Source organism: Globicephala melas, chromosome 2, assembly GCF_963455315.2.
Source record: "Globicephala melas chromosome 2, mGloMel1.2, whole genome shotgun sequence".
Taxonomy (NCBI): Eukaryota; Metazoa; Chordata; class Mammalia; order Artiodactyla; family Delphinidae; genus Globicephala; species Globicephala melas.
In genome coordinates this window covers 70552420-70579603 of record NC_083315.2, presented here as the reverse complement: position 1 = coordinate 70579603, position 27184 = coordinate 70552420, and the positions used below count along the sequence as shown (strand labels likewise).

Here is a 27184-nt window from a genome sequence, read left to right as displayed (position 1 = left end):
GGCAGGATCCATCTATTACTGTATCTTCATTATTAAAAATAAAAGTCTTGAGTAAGGAAGTGAATGTAACATTTCTTTAAAGTGGATTTCAATATTTGAGAAACTTTTTTTCTATTCCTGGAGTATCTCTGAAATGTAAATAGAGAAACCACAGAACTCATATTCAGATAGCCTGGAATCACAGATGTTTTTTGTTCCCTAATGTACTTTTGAAACAAAGTACATTTTTTTCTTTTTAACTGTAAAAGTGCAGTGTTAAACTTATACTTCTTAAAGTGGGTCAAAGGGGATAGATGACCTGTGTTTTTTCTCCCTCCATGTGCAACACTGGGGTAAACCCAGCATTGGAATCTTACACTGCTGTCATTCATTGAAAGGCTCAGTATCCCAGAAATCTGATTTTTTTTTTTCATGACTCTCTTGACTTCAGCCAAATTGGACTTTTAGAAGAACATCAGTGGGAACCACATATCTAAAACTTCAGTTGAAGGAAGGTCCCTACTGTTTCTCCACCCCTGATTTTCCTGGGCCGGGCAAGGAAAAGTGACCAAGTGACCCAAGATAGAAGAGAGAGTTGTGTGTGTTGTGTTCTAACCTCCAGCACCCACAGAGCAAAAATAAATCAAGTCACAGCTTAAGCTGAAAGTTGAGACAACTCCCTGGCCCCCCAGAGTTCTGAAGGCCAGGAAAAGTCCTTCTTCGTACTCTTTTCCCACACTTAAGCAATGGTATCCTTTTACCCATTCACAAACCTGGGCAACCTCCCTGTTCTCTTGAAACAGTAAAGGTTTTGTTATTATATCTGTTGGCTGACTAATCTGACTTTGGTGTAAAAGAATTTTGTCCATCTGTTCGCTCTCCATGTTAAATCGTATCTAACTTGCGGAATGATAGGAGGCCCAAGACTGCTTATTCCAAACTCCTTTTCCCTTTAAGGTCTGTTAACTGTGGACTTGGGCCAAGTTCAAAGTTTCTGTCCCTTTCTTTTGCTGGTCAAGCCCTCCCTCCCGGTCCACCACTGGTTTCTGAGAACTGTGATTGATAAGCAGTGCTTTGGGCACGTGCTTGGTTCATATCCCTCGCTAGAGCCTCACTGCCAGCCTCTGCCAGGTCTTGTTCCTGTGCGTCGCCCTGAACAATGCAGAAGCCTCAAGTATACTCCACCTTCTCAGAGGTGCAGGGCAGACCCCTGCTCCCCCAGCCGAAGCCTCTTCCCTGTCGCATTAGAGGTGGAAAATCAGAGCTCCTCTGTTCCTCTCCCACGGTACCATTCCCAGCAGTGACCACATGTGTATTCCTCCCTTGTCCTTGGCCCACATGGAAGCTCCTTTTCCTCCAGTTGGGGAAGGAAATGTCCTTGATACCCCTACTGGAAATCTGAGTGGCCAGCACTCCTTGCAGCCCCAAGCCACTCATCTGTCCCCTCACTTTCTCAGCTTGATCCAGTCTTTCTGTCACCCTGTAACTGGTCACCAAGGGCTCAGTTTATTGAACTGAGCACCAAAGCCCTCTTTGTATTGAACAAGTTGGGGAGGGGGTGGTACCTGTTTTTCCCTGGCCTAAATCTTCTCAAGTGCCTTTCATCTCTCAAATTTGGTTTGATTTTTCTCCTGCCATGAATAAATGTGTGCCTCTCTACGTCATTTTTCCAGTAATTAGCCATTGCTTTTAAAAAATCATGAGCAAATTTAGGCATACAAAAGTATACCTAATGGAAAACACTCCCACGTTCATGTACCACCCCTCACTTTTAGAAATAATAAATAACAAGTAGAGTTGAAGTCCCTGTGAACCCCTGCCTAATCCCTCCTCTTCCGTTTCTCTCCAGAGGTAACAGCTATCCGGATTTTGTTGATAACCATTGTTGCGTATTTTTTTGTATTTTAATTACACGTGGATAGATGTATAAATGATCCATACTGTTGTTTTTGGTATTGAAATTTTACAGAAATGGTTTGACTCTGTGTGTATGTCTGCAGTTGCTCTTTTCACTGGACGTTGTTTTGAGCTTCATTCATGTTGACACACATGACTCTTGTTCACTGCTCCCTAGTATTTCCTTATATACCAAGGTATTCTTGGCCTTGTATACCAGGGCATTCCTGTTGTTGCTAGTGCTTTACTACGACCCGTAAAGAGGAGGCCTCCTCAGGGAGATGTGGACATTCTTGTATGCATCTCTTCAGGAAGGCCTGATCTTTAAATGCCCAAATTTGATTTTAACCCCGTTTTGAATTGGCCTTTGTGAATCTGGGTAAGTTGCTGCGTCTCCCTGAGCCTCAGTTTTCTTCAGCGCAGGGGGAGGACTGGACTAAATGGTCACTAGAATTCTGTGATTCCTTTCATTTTTCCCTCGGTGCCTCCTTATGCTACATAACATGTATCAGTGATGAGCAACCGTTTAGCATGAGAATCAATTCAGAAAAAATAAAAATCTATTAGTGAGTGTGTGTGTATGTTGTGTGTGTGTATTTAAATTCAGAATGAAAAATGGTTTTGAGTCCCTTGTGAATGTTTTCTTACAATTTAGATTTCCTATTTTATTGACTAGATAAATATTAATGAGAAAACTGGCGCTTCTTTAAAGCCATCAAAAAATTAATGTCAGGGCGTATTCAAGCAACATGGAAGCAACGATGGAGTCTTCTCTTGAGCATAGATGTTGGCTGTGCTGCCAGCCAGGTAGGCTGCATGAAGCCTGGTGGCTCATGGATTGCTCATGAGGTGGGATGACTCAGGGTTGTCATTTTGAACATGAATTATTGTATTATGTGCTGCCAAAAAATGATGCTTTCTAAAAGACTATTGAAATACAGGGGGCTTTGGACTTCCCTGGTGGCGCAGTAGTTAAGAATCCGCCTGCCAACGCAGGGGACACAGGTTCGAGCCCTGGTCCGGCAAGATCCCACGTGCCGCAGAGCAACTAAGCCCGTGCGCCACAGCTACTGAGCCCACGTGCCACAACTACTGAAGCCCATGCGCCTAGAGCCCATGCTCCGCAGCAAGAGAAGGCACCACAATGAGAAGCCTGCGCACCGCAACGAAGAGTAGCCCCCGCTCGCCACAACTAGAGAAAGCCTGCGCGTAGCAACGAAGACCCAACACAGCCAAAGATAAATCAATAAATTTATTAAGAAAAAAGAAATACATGGGGCTTTTTGACCCTAAATGTAATCCTCTTCAGGAGCTATGTTTTTTGAGATTGTATAGTCGTTTTAAAGGGAGGAAAAAAAAATTGCTCCCTTACTGCTAGGATGAGCTTTGGTTCTTGCTGCTACCGATGACTGCCTCCTCCTTTGCAGTCTCTAATCATCTGGGACTAGAGCACAAGCCAGGTCTTTGGAGCTGTGGGCTTGGGAACTCTCCTAACAGCAAAGATCATGGTTTAGCCCAGAGATGTTGTGGCAGCTACTTGGGTTGCTCGTTGTCCTTTGTCTCCTTCTTGTTCATGGCTGAACATGAGGAGAAATTACCTTCAGAGAAGTACTGTAGTTATCATGAAATTTAATAACATTCGTGCCAGAGTAGTAGTGATAGCTGTTAGGATCTCTCTGTTTCATGTAGCTATGAATATAAACTTGTATTAAATAAACTTGTATTATTCTAACAGATATTATGATGGATCCAACAGCTTTCCCCTCTCTCCTATTTTTAGCAGGATCAGGGGGAGTGACCCAGCTCCAGGGATGGGCCTTGATTAATCTCAGTTTAGGGATGGGTTTAGATTAATCCAATCTTGGTAACTGCCCGGGGCAGTGATTAGTTGAGGAGCTCAGTCTTGGCCCCCAGAACATGACATTCCCTTGGTTATAAATCCAGAAATGAGACATGAAGGAAAGGTCACTGGAGGCTTTGGGGAAACATTTCCTCACTTTTAAGAGAGAGGCACAGGAAGATGATCTCTTTTCTTCTCAGTATTGCTCTTGTAGTCAGGAACTGCTATCAGTCAGAGGATGAAATTGATACTCCCACGAGGGCAGAGCCAAAGGAGATGCAGAGAAATGAGCCAGAACTACTGGATTGAGCCATCTCGGAACCTCAGCTTACCACTGGGCTTGTCATATGAGTCAACACATTACCTTAAGCTCATTTGATTTGGGGTTTCTGTTATTTGCAGCAGAAAGCATCCTAATTGATATAATTATATTATCATTCTTATGACTGGTTATTCTTTTAATCCTGGAGTAGCCTCAGAAAGTTGTCTTTCCTTTATAGTAAGTATTAACGCACTATATATTCTACTGATATCATTGTCAAAACTAATTGTAATGTAGAGATCTTCATTTTCTTAGTGTCATAAGATTTCTCAGCATCCCTACTATTCTCGCGAGTGTATGCTGACACAACTTTGAACTTGCAAGGTTTTCTTAGCTGTCTCCACACTTAGTAGAATTTAACCTTTACCTAGTTACACGGAGGTATTTAACCTTTCATTTAGGATCTACTGCATACATGTTTCTGTGTGCAACCTAACTGGCAAAGAGAGGATGGAACCCTTGCTTGATGTGAGAGCAATTCAGGACAGTATGTTAATAAACCCAGTAACACAGTATTGAATTGCTGTGCAAAAGCCAGGCCTGGAGGTAGGGATGGACAGGCCTGAGTGGAGAGGACCGCAGGGTAGGGTGGCACCCTCAGAGAAGGCTGCCGAGTGAGGTAGCCATGCACGGGCAGAGGGGAGGAGGTGCGGGGCCCAGTGAGAGAAACAGAGGCTGAAGTTGGAGAGAGGCTGGGAGGGTGGCGGCGTAGGGAGAGCGGTGCACCTGGGGGGAAGGCTGGATTGCCAGGCCGAGGAAGTTGGATCCATGGCTTCTTGAATAGGGAGGTGACATTACCACAGGGATTGTTGAAAGCTGTTCTCACAGTTGCATGCTGTGAACTGGGGAATCAGACCAGCAAGAGGTGTTGGCACAGCGCCCTGGGAGGCTATTACCATAATCCATGCATGAGGTGACAAGATCTGCCGGATAACGGCATCTGAATGTGTAATATCTTACATCTGTGTGGAATTTCAGAGTTCCCACAGCACAATCAAGCACATGATCTAATTTATCTAATGAGATTCTCTTAACCTTTTTTATGGATGAGAATGTGGAGGTTCAGAACAGATAGGCAACCTCCTAAAAGTTATTAATGACAGAACCCAACCTACAGTCTAGGACTTTTTTTTTTTTTTTTTCGGTACGCGGGCCTCTCACTGTCGTGGCCTCTCCCGTTGTGAGCACAGGCTCCGGACGCGCAGGCTTAGCAGCCATGGCTCACGGGCCCAGCCGCTCCGCGGCATGTGGGATCTTCCCGGACCAGAGCACGAACCCACGTCCCTTGCATCGGCAGGCGGACTCTCCACCACTGCGCCACCAGGGAAGCCCACAGTCTAGGTCTTTTGACTTCCAGGGCCAAGGCTTTTCAATAATAACATAAGTGATATTTCCCATTTTTAGTGAAATTCAAGTTGTGTTAATTTGACTGTGCTCTACAGCATTTGTCTGTCACCTGGCTCCTGAAAGCAGCATCAGCCAAAGCTAAATACCAGTTCACAACTCTTATAAAATGTTGAAAACCTCTGAATAGTGAACAGACGGTTAAGTATCACAGATAATGGTAGAACCTCCTCCAATAACAGAAAGGTAATCCTTCTAACAAATACAAAAAACAAAAGTCTGGGTCAGTAGAAAGTTTCCTCAATGTTTCACGTGAATGGAGAGTAACTGAGACTTAAGGGCGCCTCAAAATGGCTTTGTTGAATGAAGGTGGAAAAGTTGCCCATGACTCCTGACTACAGGTAAAAACAACCTTGAAAGAACCGGAGTTACATCTTAATAAAATAGAATAAGGAAAAGTATTCATTTGGCAGGCATTTTGATAGACATCATCTTTTACTTAAAATGTGAATGAACTATTAAAAGATGGAATGTTGGATGACTTTAGTCTTCCAGTTAAGAAAGTTATTTTCTGAAGATACAGTAAGTATTTTGAAAGTCATGAATTTTTCTTCTTTTTTACTGTGCTAAAAAAAACCCATACACACACATAAAATAAAGTTTACCATCTTAACCATTTTTTCAGTGATCAGTTCAGTAGTATTAAGTATATTTACATTGTTGTGAAATAGATCTCCAGAAATTTTTCATCTTGCAAATCTGAAACTTTATGCCCATTAAACAACAGCTCTCCTGCCCCGCCCCCTCCCTTCAGCCCTTCATAACCACCATTCTATTTTCTGTTGCTATGAATTTTGAAAATTGTGAATTTTTAAAAAATGTTAACATCAAGAAACATCCATTTCTTGCCTACCGCGTGTTTGGCATTGTTCTTGATGCGAGGACCAAAAAGAGATAGAGGCTAGAGAGAATCCCTAGAGGGTCTTTGTTACACTGGATTTGGAGATATATAAAAAGATAAATCACAATAAAAATGTGTTAAATGAATGATGGCCACAGTGAATTCTGTGTGATGCTGACAATAATATTTGTGCTGTGTTGCTCAGTTTTGCTTCAGTGACTGCAGACCCTGCAGTACTGAGGTACCTTACAGGAGGAAATGTGAGCCAGATAACCTGGGGGTATTGGGTATGAGATTGTATTTGTTAACATTACATGGTTATTAGTGAAGGGAAAGAATAAGAAGCTGTTCTGCTGGATTAGCTTGGGTGTGATTGTTGCGTATTTCAAGATTCACAAGCGTACCTGAAAAGATTCCCTGGGGGAAAAGTGCCACGCAGAGAAGAAGGGGCGAATCCACTTGGTTTATGCCTTTGCCATATATGAAGCTGGAGCCGGCAAGCAGCCTTTTTGGGCGTTCTCAGTGTTAATATGTAGAAATACTGTAATAATGTAGCCGTTGAAGGCTTTTCTCCCTCAAAATAGCTGCAGTTAATGTTTCAGTCACTTTAGAGGATGCATAATTGACTGTTTTCTTGAAATGTCTTGGAAACCGCTTTAAGGGGCTCTACAGAGAATGTGAAGGAGTAGAAACATCTGAAACAAAGCTGAGTAGCCAGATGATGAGGATTTAGCAAATTGCAAGCGAGCTGTATTCACTGACTGGTCCCTTCAGAAAGAGCAGCAGCCTGTTCCTGTTCAATGGTAGAGGATGCTGGTATTTGTGAGCGACTTTGTGGTTCTTTGTAGTTGAAATTGCTGAGTTAAGTTTTGAGCTACCATAGTGGGGGGAAATAGGTGAGGGAGGGGTTGAACTGTTGAGTGCTGGAGCCACAAATGACTTTCACATGCTACCTGTCAGGCTGGTTGAGTGCCTTCCTGGCTTTGGCTTCAGGTTGGAATCACTTGGGGAGCTTTAAAAATTACTAGTGCGCAGATACCATCCTTGACCAATTAAGTCAGAATCTCAGAATTTGGGGAAGGGAGCAGGCCTAGTCATGAGTATTTTTCTTTTTCTTTTAAGTTCTTGAGGTAATTCTAAAGTGCAGCCAGGGCTCAAAGCCCTTTTAGCTATTTCAGCACTAGCCAGAAAGATGCAGGGAACATTTATTAACGTGTATGTGAAGTACTTGCTAACTGTATAAAATAAATATGCAGGCTTTCTCATCCCTGCCTTCAGATAGGTGGGTTTTTTTTTTTCTTTCTTTTAGCCAGTTGCAGATTCTAAAGAAACAAATGGAAGGAGGTGGAAATAAAACAAAAAGAGGCCTCAACAGCCTTCTTTAGGGAAGGACAGGGCACGAGGGGTGGGTAGGAAGCTTTGTTTATCTGTATTTCAGGAAGTGGAAAATATGGCATGTTCTCCATCTATCTAAATTATGTACCTTTGAGGGATGTGTTCCATTTGTGTCAAAATAATGAGGCATATAATACGCTTCATTTAACATGTGTGGGAATTCTTTGCAGAGTAATTAGCATTCCTTTCTTCAGCCTGTATTCAGAGGAAACATACCATTCACACCCTCTCTGTGTTCACATTTTCCAGTGCGTTGGAGAGCTTTTTTTCAAAAGAAATCTTTGTCCTTTTCCTAATAAGCCTTGGATTATATTTGAAGAAATTTAGCATGTCTTTCTTTCTTTTTCTGGCAGGAATTGATTTTAAAATCAGAACGATAGAACTAGATGGAAAGAAAATTAAGCTTCAGATATGGTAAGTAAAAAAAAATATATGCACACAGCATTTCTACCTTAATCAGGAATTGAATGTGGGAATTAAAAGGTGAATTGTGGTAAATTAGAGGTACCGTTTGGTAGCTAAAACTTCTTTATCAGAACCAAGGGGAAATGGGTAGGTGTTCAAAGGTGTCTTCACCAAGAGTGGGATGGTAAGGATGATATCACTAAGTCTCACAGCCAGGAGAAATTTGAGAGCTCATTCTTCCAAAATGCTAATTTTATAGGGGAGGAAACTAAAACTCTAAAGCGTGTCAGTTATTTTTCCATTGTAGTTGTTGCAGCTATGAAATCAGATAAGGCAAAGTAGGCAAGTGGTAGGAACCCCAAAGTTCCTACCCCAAAGTGCTGATCTGGAGTCCAGCCTCTAAACTAAGGACTTGGTGTTCTTTGCTTCCCTTCTTAGGGACTACTTGTCCTCATTTGTTAATTGATTGGTCAGACTGATGACATCTGAGTTCCCTTCCAGCTCAGATATTTTCTCATTTATTTGCATATTTCTTCTCCTTAAATAAAAAATGGGGAACACTGCACTGGGGAATAAGGAAGGGAAAAGGCATGCCTGTCATCTCTCGTGTTATAATATGCAAGGCAAAGATCTCACGATCAGCCAACTCCGACTGGTTAATTCCTCAAGAATTTGTCACACTACAGTGAATAAATATGGTTCCTGCAGATTGCCTGGTTGAATATTTTTGGCTTGAACTCAAACTCTTAGATTTTTTCTTTTTTTTAACCTCTTTAATTGCTTTCAGTGTAGGGCCTTCCATGGAGCCACATAGATTTGGAGCCTTGAGGAAGGTTTTGGATGATGTTCACTGACCTAATGTGTGACAATAACAGCAGGAAACAAAGCTTAGAAATTTAGAGCATCATAGACGTAAGAAGGAAGCAGGGCAAAATAATAAAGTAATACATATATATCAGCTTTTTCCATAGGCTGTTTTTCTTCTTTGAACTTCAGAACCGGGATAGAACTAGAACCTTATATTGAAATCCGCCAGCCTTTCTTTTATAGGAAACTGGGACTTAGAGGGGTTAAGTTCATCTGAAGGCATATGTCTGGGTTAGTGATGGAGCTGGGACAACTACCCAAATCTCCTGGAACCTTGTGTCAGCTTCATGTATTAGCCTTGTGTAGAGGGTTCCCCGTATACTTCACTGGAAAACATTGTGTAGGTCACCACAAGCTACTCTTCTCATCTGTTGGTATTTAATAAGAGTCAAATATTTTAAAGAAAAAAAAATTTTTTTTAAGGGGGAAGCAAAGAGAATCTCTGACTCTATGCTGTACAGTCCTGATCATAACAATAAGGAATGTTTCTAGGAGCCTGTGGGTAATCAGCTAATTAGAACCCCATGGCACTATTTATCAGTCCTCTTGGCAGCAAAGTAGTCTCCATTTAATCTTCATGACCTGCATTTAGGATGCCAAATGCATCCTTGCTGCAGAGCTGGTTCTAAATCAAGTAGCATGTTAGAATCAAAATATGGTTATTCTGGGCTTCCCTGGTGGCACAGTGGTTAAGAATCCACCTGCCAATGCAGGAGACACTGGTTCGAGCCCTAGTCCGGGAAGATCCCACGTGACATGGAGTGACTAAGCCCGTGCGCCACAACTACTGAGCCTGTGCTCTAGGGCCCACATGCCACAACTGCTGAAGCCCACACACCTAGAGCCCGTGCTCCGCAACAAGAGAAGCCACCGCAATGAGAAGCCCGCGCACCGCAATGAAGAGTAGCCCCCGCTCGCCGCAGCTAGAGAAGCCCGTGCGCAGCAACGAAGACCCAACGCGGCCAAAAATAAATAAATAAATAAAAAATATATGGTTAGTCTGCTCAACGGTGTTTGGCCCCTGTTTTCCTCATGATTTGTTTGCTGAGTCCCAAACAAGTGCCTGTGTATCTAATCCTGATCGGTGAGAGGATGGCAGGATAAGATGATGGTACTGTGAGGCCAGGGCCTGCACTAAACAGCCAAGGCCTAGAATGCTTGAGTCTCATTCAAGGGTATGAGCTGTTTAGTGGCAGAACTGGGACCACAGCCCACCTGAGCCTGTTTCCTTTTCTGTAGAACAGGGATGATGGTAATACCACCACATTGGGCTGTGGTGGGCATCATTTGAGCACCATGTGAAAGTATTTTATGTAAGGTATACATTTTATGTAAGGTATACATAAATGGTAAGGTATTTATTAATGTTTTAAATTTACTATATTTCCCTTAGGCCTTTATCTCATTTGAGTTTGGTGTGTGTTAGATTTTTAGTATATTTCCACAAATGCTTCTTTTTTAGTGTATTTCCACAAATGCTTTTTTTTTCTTTTAGGAATATTGATTTTTCCCAGATATCAAGGAAACTTGACTTCCTTTATAGGGGTTGCTTTGGTAAATGTAATTCGAAATGTTGGCATTTTTCAGAATGTATTCAAATGGTACGTCATCCTCCAAAAAAGCAAGAATAAATGCAAGTTGATGTAATTTTGAGGTATTGTTCATATTTTGAAGTCTTTGTCAACAATTATGTGTTGAACTCCATGGTCTCATTTAATCATGGGCTCTAGAGCTGAAAAAGTTCTTGAGGAGACTCATTTTAGTGTGCTCTGCAGAGCAGAATTTACACGGTAGTAAGTCCAGCCCAACTGCTTGCTTGGTACAGAAATCAGACTTTCAGTCAAGAGAGCAAAGTGCCTTAATCATTGGGCATTTATAAAAAGGATTAGAACTGCCTCTAGGAGTCCAAGAATTTAGAACTATTCTCTATTCTGTTCCTCATCTGACTGACGAACACATGCCAGTTCCTAGCAGGACCATGCATTTTCCTGTTGATGCTTTTGTCATCAAGGTCCAAGTTTTTCACCCAAGTCATTGTGAGCTCCCAACAGGCTTCCAGAGGCGCAACAGGCTCCCTTTGTGTCTCGTTCCCCATCTCCCTGAAACCACTGCATTTGTGAGCAGACCACCATTATATCTCCTACAGCTTCGAGTGTCTCCTCAGCGATACTTGTGATGACTTTGCAAACCACTCTCTCCTTTGTTTTAAATTTTAGGGACACAGCGGGTCAGGAAAGATTTCGAACCATCACGACAGCATACTATAGAGGAGCTATGGTGAGTGTGTTTTAGGGTTTTGTGGAAGTAAAACATGAATATTCATTTGTCAAGTTTGTAGGATTCAAGCTAGAGTCTAGTACATTGGAGAAAATAGATTTTTTGACGTGCAAACAAGACATTTAAAGGGTTTTTTACGTTTTGTGTTTAGTAGCTGTGTACTCTACCATTGGTCTTCATTATATTAATCATGTAATTAGCTTGGAGATGTTTTAGAACTCCTCCACACATTCTGAGTGATCGTATATTTTTGTGCTTTGTCCTTTTATTAATACCTTTGCCAAATCTTAGCAAACCACAAGCCCTGTGACTAAATATTCATTTCTTGCACCCTCTCCCCATTCAGCCCTGCCACCATCATCCCTTATCTCTCACCAGGTCCACAACATCCACTCCTATTGGCTCATCTCTCTGGAGTCTCCTCCACCAGCATTCTGCCAGCTGGCCAGGAAGTAGCCAAATGATCTGTGACTCTCTGAGGCTTAGAATCTGGTGAATCTTGACTACCAGGTCCTTCTGTGCTATATCCTAGCCTTATCCTTGTTATCATAACCTCGTCACTTGGCTCTTTTCCGTCCTAAGATGCTTCATCTATACAACCCATTATACTGTTGTCTCAGGGTAGATTCTGTGTGGTGCTGTGAGTACAGTGGTGAGTAAGGTAGCTTAGAAGCTGAGCTCTACGGAACCAAGCCTAAAACGTCTGAACCAGAAAAGGGCTTTATCTCTGGCTTTTAGGCCTAAGCCAGGTATAACTTGGAGCTTTAAATGATGATGAAACCCAATATGCTTTGGGAGTCTTGGAAAGTTGAAAAGTTGAGATCACATAGCCCAGCCTAGTAGACTCTGGGGTGCCAGCTGCCAACTTACCCAGCTCATTGCGTAAAAGACCGTTGTGCTTCTGAGAGTGGTGTGGACGTGAAGGAGCTGTAGGGGTCTTAGCTGTCCCTTTGCCGCAGGAAGGTGCGATCTGAATTCACAGATCCCTCTATTATCATGCTGCTCTCTCTTCCTCCTCCACTGCCACTCACCCTCCAGTATTTGAGTGCCAGTGACATCCCCACACAGAAGTTGGGGATTCCTTTTGGGAATTCCTTTTTGAAGCTCTACCACCTTGGGACTCTATACCACTAACCATTTTATATGTATGTGTTCTCCACCCTATAATACTTTGAAGATTGTAAAAGGTCATCCTTTTAAGAAGGGCAGTTGTCAGCTACTCTCTGCTTAGATTGGAATCAAAGGGAAGGGACTTATCTTGTGTGGAGAAGTTTGTTTGTTGTTTATTTCCTCCAGAAAGGATTTTGGGGGTAAATAAGAACATCTTAACAGGGATGATTTAGAATAGTTTATAGGTAATTTTGATTAGAGGCATCTTATAAACACAGGCCTTTATATTGACCAATTTCTTTATTTTCTAGGAATGATGTATTGATACCACTTGCAAGCTTGTTTTCAATACAGAGTGGGCAAGAACACTTAGAATGTGGAGCAAGTGTCTTCCTTGGCTGTGTAGCTCTAGTTCATGGTATAAGGAAAGAGATCATTGAAATGTGTTCTTTAATTTAGATTTCATTTATCTACTGCCTAGCCTTTTTTCACATTACTGCAAATAATTAGACATTGTTGCTGTTCTAAGATATCTTGTCCTTTTCATTTTGAAGGTAGGGATTTTTGTCTCTTGCTTTACTACGAATGCCAGTGCCTTACACATAGTAGATGCTCAATAAATACTTGCTGAAGGAGTGAATCAGTGAACAATTTCAGACCTAGAAACAATCTTAGATACATGTTCAGGAAATCCTGCTCTACTTGAGTCTTGGATCCCGCGTGTCATCTGTTCCAGTGGGATGTGGGGCCGTTGTGTTCTCATTTCAACAGGTGGTGGTTCTGGCAGGTTTAGTTTGGTTGGCTCAGGTATGCAGCGTTTTGGTAAGCACAGTACTGAGTCTGACACCATGGCAGAGTCCTTTGGTCTGTTTCAAACTATTGAGCAACATTTGTAGGCATAGCAGTAACCCTGACGGACAATCTGGCTTTGGGGGGAAAAGGCGCCATATCATTGCATTATCGCCATTTCTCAGTACTGTCTTGTGAACTCTTAGGAGGCCGTTGTTGTTAAAGGTATGTATACTAGATATATAAAGTTTTTACCTGGTATACCGGAACTTGTATTTCCAGCTGATTCGTAATATCAATTAGCTTACAAACATAGGGAATAGTCAAAGGGTTTCTGCTACTCAAACCAAAGATATAAATTAATAATTGTTGCCAATTATTGAGTCCAAGCTGTGTCCTGGATTCTAGGTAAAGTACTTTACAAATAACATCTCAGTAGATCCTCAAAAATCCATTGTGGAAGATGCGCTGTCTTCATTTCCCAAACGCAGACTGAGAGGGATAAAATAACTTCTCCAGGATCTCCCAGGTAGCATGCGGTGGAGCCCAGACCTGATACCTCTGACTCCAGAATCTGTGCCCTTAACCACTACACTGTGTTCACACTTCCTGTGCTAACCACCCAGAGTGCTACTTGACAGACAGCAGTAAAGATCAAGGTTGTCCACATAGCCCAAAGGGAAGTAAAGCTCCGGCAGTGTTTTGCTTAATTTTACTATTGTAGGTAGCTAAGCTGTTTGAATCAGGAATTATTCAGATTGCATTTTGAGACTTTTAAAAATTATGGTAAGATATATGTAACATAAAATTTAACATTTAAGTGTACAGTTCTCCACTTTGATTTTTTTTTTTTTTAATTACCTTGGTAATTGTAAAATCTACTTTACAGTGTAGCCAAAGTTAAACATTTGCATTTGAGGCTAGGAGGAGGGAGGATAGAGAAGAATGTTGTTTGTCATTTAAATTTAAATAATTATGTATATTTTTCTGGTTGTCAGAAGGTTACGTGTAGTATAGAAAGCTTTGAAAATCCTAAGAAATCATCTAAAATCCCACCACCATAAGAGATAGCTTCTGTTAACATTTTACTATGTTTCCCGGATTCTTTTATCTATGTGTATTTTATATGATTTACATTTATTTACATTTATATTTTGTATTTATTTACAAAGTTGGAAGCCAGACCCTGAAAGACTTTGCCTGCTATTTAAGGAATTTTAGTTATGAGTACAATGGCGAGATGCCAAAGGATTTTAAGCAATGAAGTGATAACTCTGGTACCCTTATGGAGAGTGGATTAGAGGAGGTTAAGAATGAAAGCAGGGAGACGTAAGTCATCCAGGTGAAGGCTAATTGATGAGAATGTGAGTAAGGCCTTGCGTGTGGGGTATCAGACTGTGGAAATGTGGAGGTTGTTGAGTCTACAGGACTTAGTGACTGACTAGTGGTGGAGCAGATTACTCCCAAGGGTCTGCTTGGGCTGGCTGGCAGGGATGTATTGCCCTTCTTCAAAACGAGAGTACAAGGAGGAAGAGAAGATTTGAAGGGGACAAAGACAACTTCCTATTTCACTTAGTTGAGTTTTCGGTGACCACAGGGGCCATCTGGGAGCCGATGCCCTGTCAGTGTTCTCCAAGGCACACCTGACCCCTGTCTGTGTCTTCAGCCTCATCTTGTGCCCTTCTCCCATTGGATCTGGGCACTCTTGCCAGGCTGACAGTCTTTTTTTTTTTATATAATTTAAATTTATTTATTTTTGGCTGTGTTGGGTCTTCGTTTCTGTGCGAGGGCTTTCTCTAGTTGCGGCAAGCGGGGGCCACTCTTCATCGCGGTGCGCGGGCCTCTCACTATCGCGGCCTCTCTTGTTGCGGAGCACAGGCTCCAGACGTGCAGGCTCAATAGTTGTGGCTCATGGGCCTAGTTGCTCCGTGGCATGTGGGATCTTCCCAGACCAGGGCTCGAACCCGTGTCCCCTGCATTGACAGGCAGATTCTCAACCACTGCGCCACCAGGGAGGGCCAAGCTGGCAGTCTTTTACTCAACCTAGTAGGTTCTGGGCCTTCCTGGTGAGCAAGATATTTATCACATTTCTGCTATGTCCCAGGCACTGAGGGCTTCCCCTCTTCACTCCAGCCTCTACCCCTTTGCCCAGTTCAAGTCTACTCAGCCCTCAGACCTTGGCTTTAATGTCATTTTCTCAGGGAAACCTTCCCTGAGCCACCCCAGCCCCTCAACCAGATTAGGTTAGCATTTTTACTCAGAGCTCCTCATGCTTCGTCATAGTGATTGTCTAAATTATAATTAATTATATAGTTATTGGTTCATTGTTTTCTTTGCTAGCCATCCATGAGAAGAAGGGGCCTTGCCTATCTTATTCACTACTAGTAGCATTTGGTATACTACCAGGCACATAGTAGGTGCTCGCTAAATATTTGTTGAAATGGATGGACGGGGGGTGGATCTAGCACTTAACACACAAATGTGGTCTTGTGATACAGATTTTGGAATAGGTAGCATACAGGTGTCAGTTGAAACATTTAGAAGATAAACTGTTTAGAAATACCAGACGTGGGGTCTTCTAAGATATGATGAGGATGCTTTTCATTAAACTGTGTAACAAATGCATTATATTTTAAGTGTCTGTGATTTACTTAGACAAATAGTAACTTTTTTTAGTTTAGTAACATTTCAGTCAGTTCATATAAAAAGAAATAAATCTAAAGCCATATGGTTACAGTCTTAGTATAAGAGTCGGAAACAAGATAATTTCTACTTAGAATAAACAAGTGCACAACAGAAGCGATTACCTCTTACTCTCAATGTTATCTCTATTTTAACTTAAACATCCTTTTAGCTTCAGTTGGTGCCAGTTTTATTATATGAAGTCAGGTAGAAAGGGTATATCACCTTTACCATAATCACTAATTCATTACAGGTTAAAAGTGAAATAAATGTTAACAGAGTATTTATTTACATGGTGAGACAATGGAAGATTTTATTTATTTCTGTTTCTCTGTACTTTAAATTTTTATTATAAATTCCTTCTATAAAGACAGAAAAAGGACAAACACAGGCTTTCTGGAGGAGAAGAGTACATTGACATTATGTTCTTTAACTTTAAATGTATAAAGTACTAAATAACGGTCTTTTTTCCTCTTATAGGGAATTATGCTGGTCTATGACATCACAAATGAAAAGTCCTTTGACAATATTAAAAATTGGATAAGAAACATTGAAGAGGTATGTATGGAAAGAGAATGGATACTAGAGAAGAGTCCTGCTGGGTGCTTATAAAGGGCTCCTCCCTTTATGAGTGTCTCCCTATCACTCAGCTGAGCTGCTAGGAAGTAGGGCGCGGGCAGGTCAGGCCCTCTGCTCTGAGGAGTGCCAGGGAGGGTGACATCTCTGGTACCTCCAGTCTGACTTCTCTGCTGGACTAGGGGGAGGTCCAGACAGAGGAGCAGTTTCACAGAATTTTAAACTTGGCCCTGATCTTGAAAATAATTTAATCCAAGTCCCCATTTTACACATGAGAAGACTGAGGTCAGAAAGAGGTGACTTGCATGTGCTCATAGAGCCTTTAAAAAGGAGAGCGAGGATTAAAACCTCTGGTTCTCAGGTTCTGTCTATTCCACCATGCTATGCTGTTTGATGGGCAAAAATATATATTTATTCCGGCAGTTTATCATTTTGCCCTTCTAACCTTTTCTTCATCTTAGATATTTAAAATTTGGTTTAGTTCCAGTTTGATTGGTATGAAGATTTTTTTTAATGTCTTTGACATTTCAGAAAGAAATCTGACTGTGAAATAATTTCATACACATTTATATTAACCCACGTGAATTTATTGTTTAAGTAGTTCAGAATCCAGAATACCTTCTGCATTGGCTCACTTAGTACCGAGGTGTTCTCCCTTCTTTGACCCAAACTAACATTTGGAAGTTTTTTTGTTAGATAACTTTAAGTTTTATTTTTGTTTGTTCATGTACCAAAAAAGACATGAGAATGACTGCAAGCCTTTGGGAGAAATGTTCGCATGGACTCTTATGCTGTAGCTTTCCCCGCCTCTCATCTTTAAAATTTTTCTGTGAATCAGGCCTTATGTTGAATGAAAGATTATTTGTCTTATAATTAAATTTCTGGATCTGTTTCTGACAGGTTAAGATTTGCCTGTTGTGTAACTGTGTTTTTCTCAGGTTGTTTGTCTAACATACTGTTTTCTCCCTGCAGCATGCCTCTTCAGATGTTGAAAGAATGATCCTGGGCAACAAATGTGATATGAATGACAAAAGACAAGTGTCAAAAGAAAGAGGGGAGAAGGTAAATTTAAACTGAATGCATAAAGATTGGAATCTACTCACGTTAAGCATTCATTTTCTTACTATTATTTAATTATTGATTTAAGTTTTAAAAACATCTATATTTTAATCTGTTAAAAAAACAACAAGAGGGTTGTAATCCATACTTGAATGGTATGAATTAGTATTCGAGCTCCAACTCCATATACTGTGTAGTCATGACTCATTCGTAAAGAATTTGCTGTTTTCTGGGAGATACAAATTGGTCCTTTTTCAGATTCCTGCAGCTTAGAGTTCAGGTTATTTCTTCCATATCTGTGTGTAAATGCCCAGTTTTGAAGTTAAACCAGTTCATTCTCTTTGAAAAAAAAGTAGTAGGATAGGTGAAGTTTCAACAGTAATCATTTTTCAATTTATTTTTTTTTTAAGAATATTTTACTGCACATTAGATTTAGGTCATTATGGAGTTTTAAACTCTTCATTAAGCTACGGATATCATTTATAGGCATTTCTCTATTTTATGTCCTGTAAAACAAGAGTTTATTACATGTACATATTCATTTCTTTGACATTTTCCAAATTGACTTAGAGGCTTCAATTTTTTAAGTCTTGGAATTTTGCTTTAGACTTTTTTTAGTGATATGTGCAAAATGCATTTTTCGATCTGACTGCGAACTTTTTCCCCCTAAAAACATTCACTTAATCTTGGTGTTGCAAATGAACTGGGAACTCTTTGGAAATAGGTGGAAATGTAGAAGAGTTCACAATTTGCCACAATCAATAGAAACCCAAGCAGTGAGTACTTAGTATTTTAAGCTTTTGTTCTTTTATGCACCAATTTGTTAAAAAATAATGAAAAGTTACAATACTAACTGTTGGAGGTTTGTACTTTGGGAGCAGATAAAAGGGGCAGATGTATCCCAAATTAATGATAGGGGTGAATGTCTCATAGGTTTGCTAGTGATTTTATTAGAGAACTACAGGTATAATCGAAAAGAAGGGAAGTACTTAAGTTATGTTTTGAGTGGAAGTGGTGCCATTTTACTTACTTGTGGTGATGAAGTTAGATATCTAAATTTCAAACATGATATAGTAGAAGAAAGCAAAGAAATTTGAGAACCACAGGAGTTCTGCACTAGGTACGCTCCCTTTAGGACTCTGAAAAACCTAAAAAATACAAATGCTCTGTATGCATTTATTTATTTTGCACTGAATTTAAATGTTTCTTTTTGTCTTTCAGTTAGCAATTGACTATGGGATTAAATTCTTGGAGACAAGTGCAAAATCCAGTACGAATGTAGAAGAGGTGAGAAGGAATTGTTTGGTGACTTGTTACGTAGTAGCATTAGTGTCTTAGGTGCCTGTGTTCAAGCAACTCTCCAAGCCTTGATATTTTCTGCCTTAGTGAATGCCTTGTGGGAACTCCACTTCCATTCTGTAAACGTTTATGCTTCTGACTTTTATGTGGATCCTGGTTGTTGGATTTCTAACACCCGTCCTCCACATGGGATATATTAGATTGCTCAATTAAGAGTCACTGAACAGGGCTTCCCTGGTGGCGCAGTGGTTAAGAATCTGCCTGCCAGTGCAGGGAACACGGGTTCCAGCCCTGGTCTAGGAAGATCCCACGTGCTGTGGAGTAACTACTGAGCCCTCAGGCCACAACTACTGAGCCTGCAGGCCACAATTACTGAAGCCCGTGCGCCTAGAGCCCACGCTCCTCAACAAGAGAAGCCACTGCATTGAGAAGCCTGCAAAGAGTAACCCCCGCTCGCTGCAACTAGAGAAAGCCCGCGTGCAGCAATGAAGACCCAACACAGCCAAAAAAAAACCCAAAAATGGGTCACTGAACAGAAGATGGAAGTTCAGGTTAAGTTCAGTTTTGCCCTTTGTTTGGTACGCGGGCCTCTCACTGCTGTGGCCTCTCCTGTTGCAGAGCACAGGCTCTGGACGCGCAGGCTCAGCGGCCATGGCTCACGGGCCCAGCCGCTCTGCGGCATGTGGGATCTTCCCGGACCGGGGCACGAATCCGTGTCCCCTGCATCGGCAGGCAGACTCTCAACCAGTGCGCCACCAGGGAAGACCCAGGTCTTCTATTCTTTACCAAGCGCAGAGTTGTTGATAATATTTTCTTTTTTAAAAACATTTTTAAAACTTATCATAAAAATAATACATGTACTATGTGTTAATACATGTAATTTATTTAACAATAAAACTGATGGTTTCATAAACATTTAATTTCTCAAGCTATTCATTCTTCACCATGACATGGCTAAAACTTGAGACTTAAGTGACTCAACTAGTGGACACGGATCAGAACTTTTTCTTTCTTTTAAGTAACTAACAGTCATTTTTTCAGGTTGGCAAATGGGTGTCAGGAAACAGGAAGCCTCTACTGATTTATTTACTCAAGCATAGATATGCAGAAAAATGCTTCCCTCTGCTTGCTACAAAAGGATTTCCTTTCATCAGAAAGAGGGGAGCCTCTTCAGTCAGGTTTAATGGTGGAGACAGGAGAAAAGCTTGCTCACTGAGATGGCCCACGTAGGATTGCTGCCACAGAATGAGCTCTGTACCCTGGCTTAATGGAGCAGGCTTCGGTCTCTGTTAGTCCTGAGCCCTGATCATACCTGTGACTTAGAGAGAGTATTGAGTTGGGAATTCCCTGGTCAGGGAACTAAAATCCTGCAAGCCACTCGGTGTGGCCAAAAAAAAAAAAAAGAGAAGAGAGCGTTGAGCTATGGAAATATAGAACTGCGGATTGCCCGAGCTGCTTACTGGCCAGGTATTCTGCAAAAGTTAGCAGTTTTCCCAGGGCTTTAACTTAGCCTCAAAAACTGAGATGGGCTTACTTAGAAACTTTGACTCACAGGTGACCAGTGTGACAATGAGACACTGACAATGAGTGATAATAGTACTTATCATATTGCTTCTTTTTGACTGGTTTAATAATAATCCTTTTGCTGAACATTTTTGGGGGGCATTAGGAGTGATTGGGAACAGACTGACATACCAGTGGGTTTAGCATGGCGACAACTGAGGAAGCCTTAAGAGTCATGTAGAAACAAAGTAGGGATGATAGGGTTTTTTTTAATTATTAATTAATTAATTTAATTATTTATTTTTGGCTGCATCAGGTCTTAGTTGCAGCACAGGGGATCTTTCGTTGCAGCGGGCAGGCTCTTCATTGCGGCAGTTGGGCTTCTCTCTAGTTGTGGCACGCGGGCTCCAGAGTGCATGGGCTCAATAGTTGCAGCTCATGGTTCTGTAGTTGTGGCACACAGGCTCTCTAAGTTGTGGTGCACGGGCTTAGTTGCCCTGAGGCATATGGGATCTTAGTTCCCCGACCAGGGATCGAACCCCTGTCCTCTGCATTGGAAGGCGGATTCTTAACCACTGGACCACCAGGGAAGTCCCAGGGATTATAGGTTTTAAAAATGTTTGGCTTGGGTTTGGGTCAAGAGGCACTAGGCATAAAATGCCACTGAGATTTGTCCTGCTTCTATTTCACTGATTTCCACGGTGGGGAATTTAGCTGAGCTGTAGGAACTGTTGGGATTTTTCAGTGTTGCGACACAGGAGGTTATATATTCTCAGGTATAAGAGTGAAAGCAATTTGAAAGAGAGGAGGTTGGGAATAAAAGGTGGAGATTTTTGTGAAAACAAATTTTAGAGCTATAGGGTAATTCATAATTATTCCTTCACTTATCAAACAGATATTCAGCATCTCCTAGACCAGGAACTGTGCCCTACTCTGGGGATGCCCAGGAGCTTTAGAGCCTCTGCCTCCCAAGTGATCTTATTATACCCATAATTCAGCAAGTGTCATGTTAGGAACTTGTGCCAGATGTTATGTGCAGAAAATACTTGATGAATGACAGTTTGATTACACTGGAAAACCTTTATGATATGATAAATGAAAAGTAAGTTACAGTAGTCATGTGTCTACTGTGATTGCAATTATGTTCTTTTCTCAGTTAAAAACCTCAAAGTAATTTATTTATATTTTATAATGAAATAATAAAAAAAGGCTACATTTCTGTTTTAAAAGATATTATAAACATATAATAATGAAATCTTTGGTTTACCTTTAGGCATTTTTTACACTTGCACGGGATATAATGACAAAACTCAACAGAAAAATGGTTTGTATGACACATAATTTTTATTTTCCTTATGCTGTTTTTAAATTTGTTTTCTTATTTGTGTTGTTTATTTATTTAATTAAAGGGATAGGCCTGATTATAATATAGTCACATAAACCCATTTTTTCCCTGACTTACATTTTCACCCGCTTAAACTTTGATTCTTATTTCTGTTTCTTCAAATTTCTTATTTCTGAGCTGCAGTTGTTTCAGTTCTTTCCTCTGGCTCTTTAAGTGGTCTTTATTTTTATTATTATTTTTTAACATCTTTATTGGAGTATAATTGCTTTACAATGGTGTGTTAGTTTCTGCTTTATAACAAAGTGAATCAGCTATACATATACATATATCCCCATTAAGTGGTCTTTAATTGAATTTTGATCAGAATAATTAAAGTAATAATGGCAAAATTAAATTTATCTCTCTCTATATCAGTATATAATTATGATCTCAAAGACGCTGAAGTTTGCTTAAATTTGAAACAATCTCAGTGATGAATCATTACGACATCCTGGAAAGTTTGTTTTAACCTGAATCTTGCATATAATTGTATACCTTATGTTACCAACTCTTCTTACCTCCAAGAAAGGGGTTGCCTGTACCAGTATCTTAACATTATTTCCATTATTCCCTTGAAACTTTATACACTCTTTTGGTTATAATTTTTTTGAACTGGAGTTAGGAACTTCCTAATATGTAGTTAATATATTAGGTGCTAGCCTTAAAATATTTTTCCTATATTAACCCACTGTTTCCAAAGAAACAGACAACATCAGAGCTTAACTAGTTCCCTTCCTAATTAACCACACTACTAAGGACACATTTATGGCATAGTTAGATATTTTTTTATTTCTTAGGTAATTGGGCTCAAACCATGAAACTTTTATTTCCTTGCTAACTCCATCTTCTGTTTTTTTTTAGAATGACGGCAATTCATCAGGGGCAGGTGGACCAGTGAAAATAACAGAAAACCGATCAAAGAAGACCAGTTTCTTCCGTTGTTCGCTACTTTGATGAACTCTTTCTGAGAGACTGCAGCACACCTAGAGGACCCTTTCCTGCTTCTCTGAAAGCACAGGTCACCCAGCCTCAGAATCATCCTGCCTGGCTGCTACTGAGAGCACCACTGAACCTAGACCTAGATTCTGCACACAGAATGTGCAGTGGATTCCAGCCTCATGGCCCATCAAGATAACAGGCTTCTTCTTTCAAACGTGGAAACAGTGAAGTGGAGACACGTGCAGGACTTAACTTGTTTTTCCTCTGTTTTATTGCGTGTTGCAGAAGCTGCTATCTTTTTCTTTTTCACTTTGCACATCAGTTGTTAGCCTTTCCTTGTTACAGCACAATCTGAGATTCACATCTGCACACTTCTGTCTGATGAGGTTCTAGACAAATTTGCATTCGGGAATGTTTAAAAAAAGAGTAGAACATTTAAAGCAGAGGTTAATATACGAAAATTATAGCATATTTGGTCAGGTTCATATGGCCAAATGTTATTGCATTGATAGCATTTATTTAAGGGCTCTGATTTTCTTAAATAAAAGAGTCATTAAATTCTGATAAACTTTATCTTAAAAATTCATAAAAATGCCCATCTGCTCATCAAAGGCCACAGTTTCTTTATTTCTTCAGATTGTTTACAGTTTTGCTTCATTCCTGACTTTTTTGCCAGAGAGTCTGGGTAGCTGAATAAATCACTTTTTCAGGTGATTTATTGATTACCTCTGCCTAATCTATTGACACTGTATTTGGAAATCACTTTAATGTCGCTTTTCTTGAGTTTTGTATTTGCTCTTCTTTCCTGTGTTTGACCTATTATAGTCACTCACCTAAAACATAACATATTTGAACACTGTTGTCTGTTTCTAAGTGTAAGCTTCTTAAAGTGAAATTTTACATGGACAGAGAGACACACTATTTAGGGTTTTATTTCAGCATCTAATTGTTGTTCCGTCACATCAGCAAACATAATATATTTTTTCTTAGATTCACTCCTTAGCTGTTGGTTTAGTAGTAATGCCCAATTCTTATCATAATCCCTGTCTGCAAGAATTAATGAGTTAGATTTAGACTTAGTTCACAGAACGCTTACCTGTAGGGATAGAAATTAATTTGTGGATGTAAATTTCATAGAGATAGCTGTTGGTAATGGTGAAAATAATGATTTTTTTTTAATTTGGGCTTTTTTTAAAAAAAATAAGATTAATTAGACCTAGTGCAGCCTCTAGGAAAAGTCTTGCCTTTTCATTAGAGCAAATATGAGCATGGTTTCAGTTTTACAACAGCTGTTGTTGAATGTGTAGAACCCAGTTCCATCTGTTCAGGTGCATTGTTGTAAGAACTTGGTCCAGCCATTTGGACCAAAGCCAACCAAAAGACTTAGCTGCCTTTCTCACCAAACACTGGTACTGGTATGCCTTTTGTAGATGAAACCGTCACGTGAGAAAAAAAGGTATTTAGTGTTAACTTAATGTGCCAAATTCATTGTTGTTATTCTAGCCTTCAGTGTCATAACACAGAAGGGAGTAATAAAGAGGTGATTAGGAAATAATAATTATTCTTCCTGTTAGGCCTGTTTTGTTTCACAAAGGTTATCATCATGCTTGATAGTTATGTCTGGGAGATGAAAGTGGAAATGGATTGCTTGTTACCGCAGAGAATTCTGCTTCAAATTAAGATGTATCATTAGAATACTTGGACCAGTCAACCATTACTACTTGTTTGAAAACTTATGCACAATTTAGTGGCAGGAAATATATACCAGAGCTATTTTTGATGGGTTCACTAAATTTATTGTTCACAAATTTCAGTCTCCTTGCTTTTTTCTTTCTTTTTTTTGTACTTACTTATAGGCTTAAAGGCACCAGTTGGTGTCCCAGTAAAATCAGTAGTTCCTTGATCAAAAGTTGACTGTAAGTCTACCATCTTAAAATTAGATAGATTTCTGGAACAAAAAAGATAATTTCTTAGAAACATCTTGTATTCACTGATTTTCAGAAAAAGATCCCAGCAGTTAAGCTTTCTGGATGGTAACAAGGTAATTTCTAAAAGGCAAGTGCTATGACACCATGTATGAATGTAACTCTCTTAGTAATTTACCTCCAACTCTTTGGTGTCTTAACACTTTGGTTTATATCTCAGGGGTTGTCTGCAAACCAAAACTGACATATTCTGTGGTTAGCCTTTTTTTTTTTTTTTTTTTTTTAAACAGAATGCTTTGCTTTTGTTTTTTTTCCTTCTCTCTTCTGTTGTCTCGTATGGGTTAATAACTAGTCTCCATGAACTTCCCTTTGAAAGAGCCTATAAAAGTTAGATGAGTCTAAAAGTGTTCTTTGAAGTAGCAGCGAACTGGGGGTATATGCTGTTATATAGAAATAAATTGTCCTTGCTATTTTCTTACATTTAGCTTTGCTAAATTGTATATAATTTGAGCTAAGACCATAGGAGATTCACTTTCTGCATGGTAAAATGCCCTAATAAATATTCCACTTTGCTTAATAATGTACATATAGTGCATTATTTTTTCTATTTGTAGATGAATTTAGTGGCAGATAATTGTCTGTTCCCTGCTGAAATCTAGTTTTGTGTGAAGATTTTTGTGGTTTTATGGATAAAGGTACATGAAGGTTTATTGCAGCAGTATTAGTGGTTCAGTGGCTGCATTTTATTATCAGTGTGCTAATTTTTGACAATGATTGGACTAGACCTTTTCAAATGGAGTCTGAGGGTATCAGACAATGAAAATGTGCTGTAACTAAGTAGCATGTAAATCAGTTGATTGTAAAGCGTTTCACTGGGAACTTATTTTAGCTATATTTTACTTCAGACAGATTATGAGAAAATAATCCACCTGTGCATCAGTTAGGAGGTGCTGCAGGGTTTCTTACTATTTACATGAACATTTTGTGCAGTCTTTGTTATAAATTTTCAGAAGACTATACTCTTTACTTTGAAGGACTATTTTTTAATTATACCTCATTTAGCTAACTAGTATTCTAATACCTAGTAGAAAAACAGTGAGCCAGCCTTTAAGTATCCAACACAATTTAGACTATATGTTTTGTTTTGAACTAAAGGCATCATTGGAAAAAGTAGCAGGTAGTTTAGGATAGAACATACATGTCATATCCAGTAGCGCAAAAAAAGTATTATCTTCCTGTCTCCATTAATAAATTTAGCTGTGAAATATAGATAAATGTTTGCAGAAATTTCTAAATAAGAGATTATAACTCCATTTTACAGGTTCTGAATGCTGAGAATCTGTATTAAGGCTTATAGTTCTTCCTGTGAACAGTAAGTGATACGTGTAAGCAGACTTCCTTTCCTAGTTCATGACTTAGATTTCTTTATAAATTTAGTTCTTAATCTTTAAAGATGAGCTTCTAAGCTTAAAATTTTAAAATAGCATTTCATTATGTTGGTTTACTTTTCTCTGATTTTAAGCACTCATTTCTGCTGTCAGATTTTTTATAATTTTTCTTTTAACAGAAAGGACATTCCTTTTTCCTTCTTGTTATATCCAAAGAAGGGGGTGGGGGAATGTCTAAAAATGAAATTCCTTGTCCTAGAGGGACCTAGATGGACAGGATATACTAATAAAATTTCAAATGCTAGCACAATTTTACAGTAGAATTGGTCTTTTTTCAGACTAATAAAATTAATGGGTGTCATGTTCAGCATGAAAAAAACTAAATGAAATTTACAGAAATGAAAATTAGCAAACAACTAGGGATATTTCAAATTTTACTTCATTTTTTGAAATGCTTGTGCCATACGCAATTGCATTTCTTATTGCCAAGAACTAATAGAACTTCTTGTTTTATTTCTTACCTTTTATTAAAATGTGAATTTAATTATAATTCATTCCTATGGCCTTACACATGGGTTTTGTTTATTTGCAGCTGACACTGTCCTTTTAAATACTGTAAACTATTTGACTAAAATCATGCCCCTAATGGGAAATATCCGTTTTTTCCATAGAATCATCCTACTGTAAGTTTCAGCATATTTTACTTTTGCTCCAATGGCTTAATGTGAAAAAGCTCCTGCAGATAAAGTGGACCTGTCATGTTGTTACTCTTGTTTAAGCCAATTCATTAACTGTGTACTGATAATGATGCTGTGTTTTTTTTAAGAAAAAATGGATTTTATTCCAGGTGAACTTTTTTTTACAATAATGTTCGTCTAAAATAAAAACTACATAATGAAAATACTTATGTCTCTCTGAAATGGATTGCACATTTTTAAAATGTTTCTTCTAATTTGCTAGGTGTGTGTCTCAAACCGTGGTAGACTTGAGATATTTTAGCAAACTTTACATCTTACTTTGAGTTCTTTTTGTTTTTTTGGAGGGAAATTTTATTTATTTATTTATTTTTTAACTGAAGTGTAGTTGATTTACAATGTCATGTTAGTTTCAGGTATACAGCACCGTGATTCAGTGATTTTTTTTTTTTCAGATTCTTTTCCCTTACAGGTTATTACAAGATATTGAGTATAGTCCCCTGTGCTGTACAGTAGGTCCTTGTTGGTTATCTATTTTATATATTTTAGTGTGTATGTGTTAATGCCAACCTCCTAATTTATCCACCCCACCCCCGCCCTAGAGTTCCT

General features: G+C 39.5%; 1 protein-coding gene across 1 annotated transcript in view; it reads left to right on the top strand.

Moving 5' to 3' along the window:
- RAB8B (RAB8B, member RAS oncogene family) overlaps positions 1-26773 on the top strand; it is a 66533-nt gene extending 39760 nt beyond the window's left edge. Inside the window, exons 2-8 of the mRNA XM_030878927.3 lie at positions 8031-8091; positions 11166-11226; positions 16288-16365; positions 17356-17445; positions 18664-18729; positions 21518-21568; positions 22490-26773. Coding sequence (XP_030734787.1) covers positions 8031-8091; positions 11166-11226; positions 16288-16365; positions 17356-17445; positions 18664-18729; positions 21518-21568; positions 22490-22582 — 500 coding nt within the window. The 3' untranslated portion in view covers positions 22583-26773. The remainder of the gene's footprint in view (positions 1-8030; positions 8092-11165; positions 11227-16287; positions 16366-17355; positions 17446-18663; positions 18730-21517; positions 21569-22489) is intronic.
- The last annotated feature ends 411 nt before the right edge of the window (positions 26774-27184 follow it).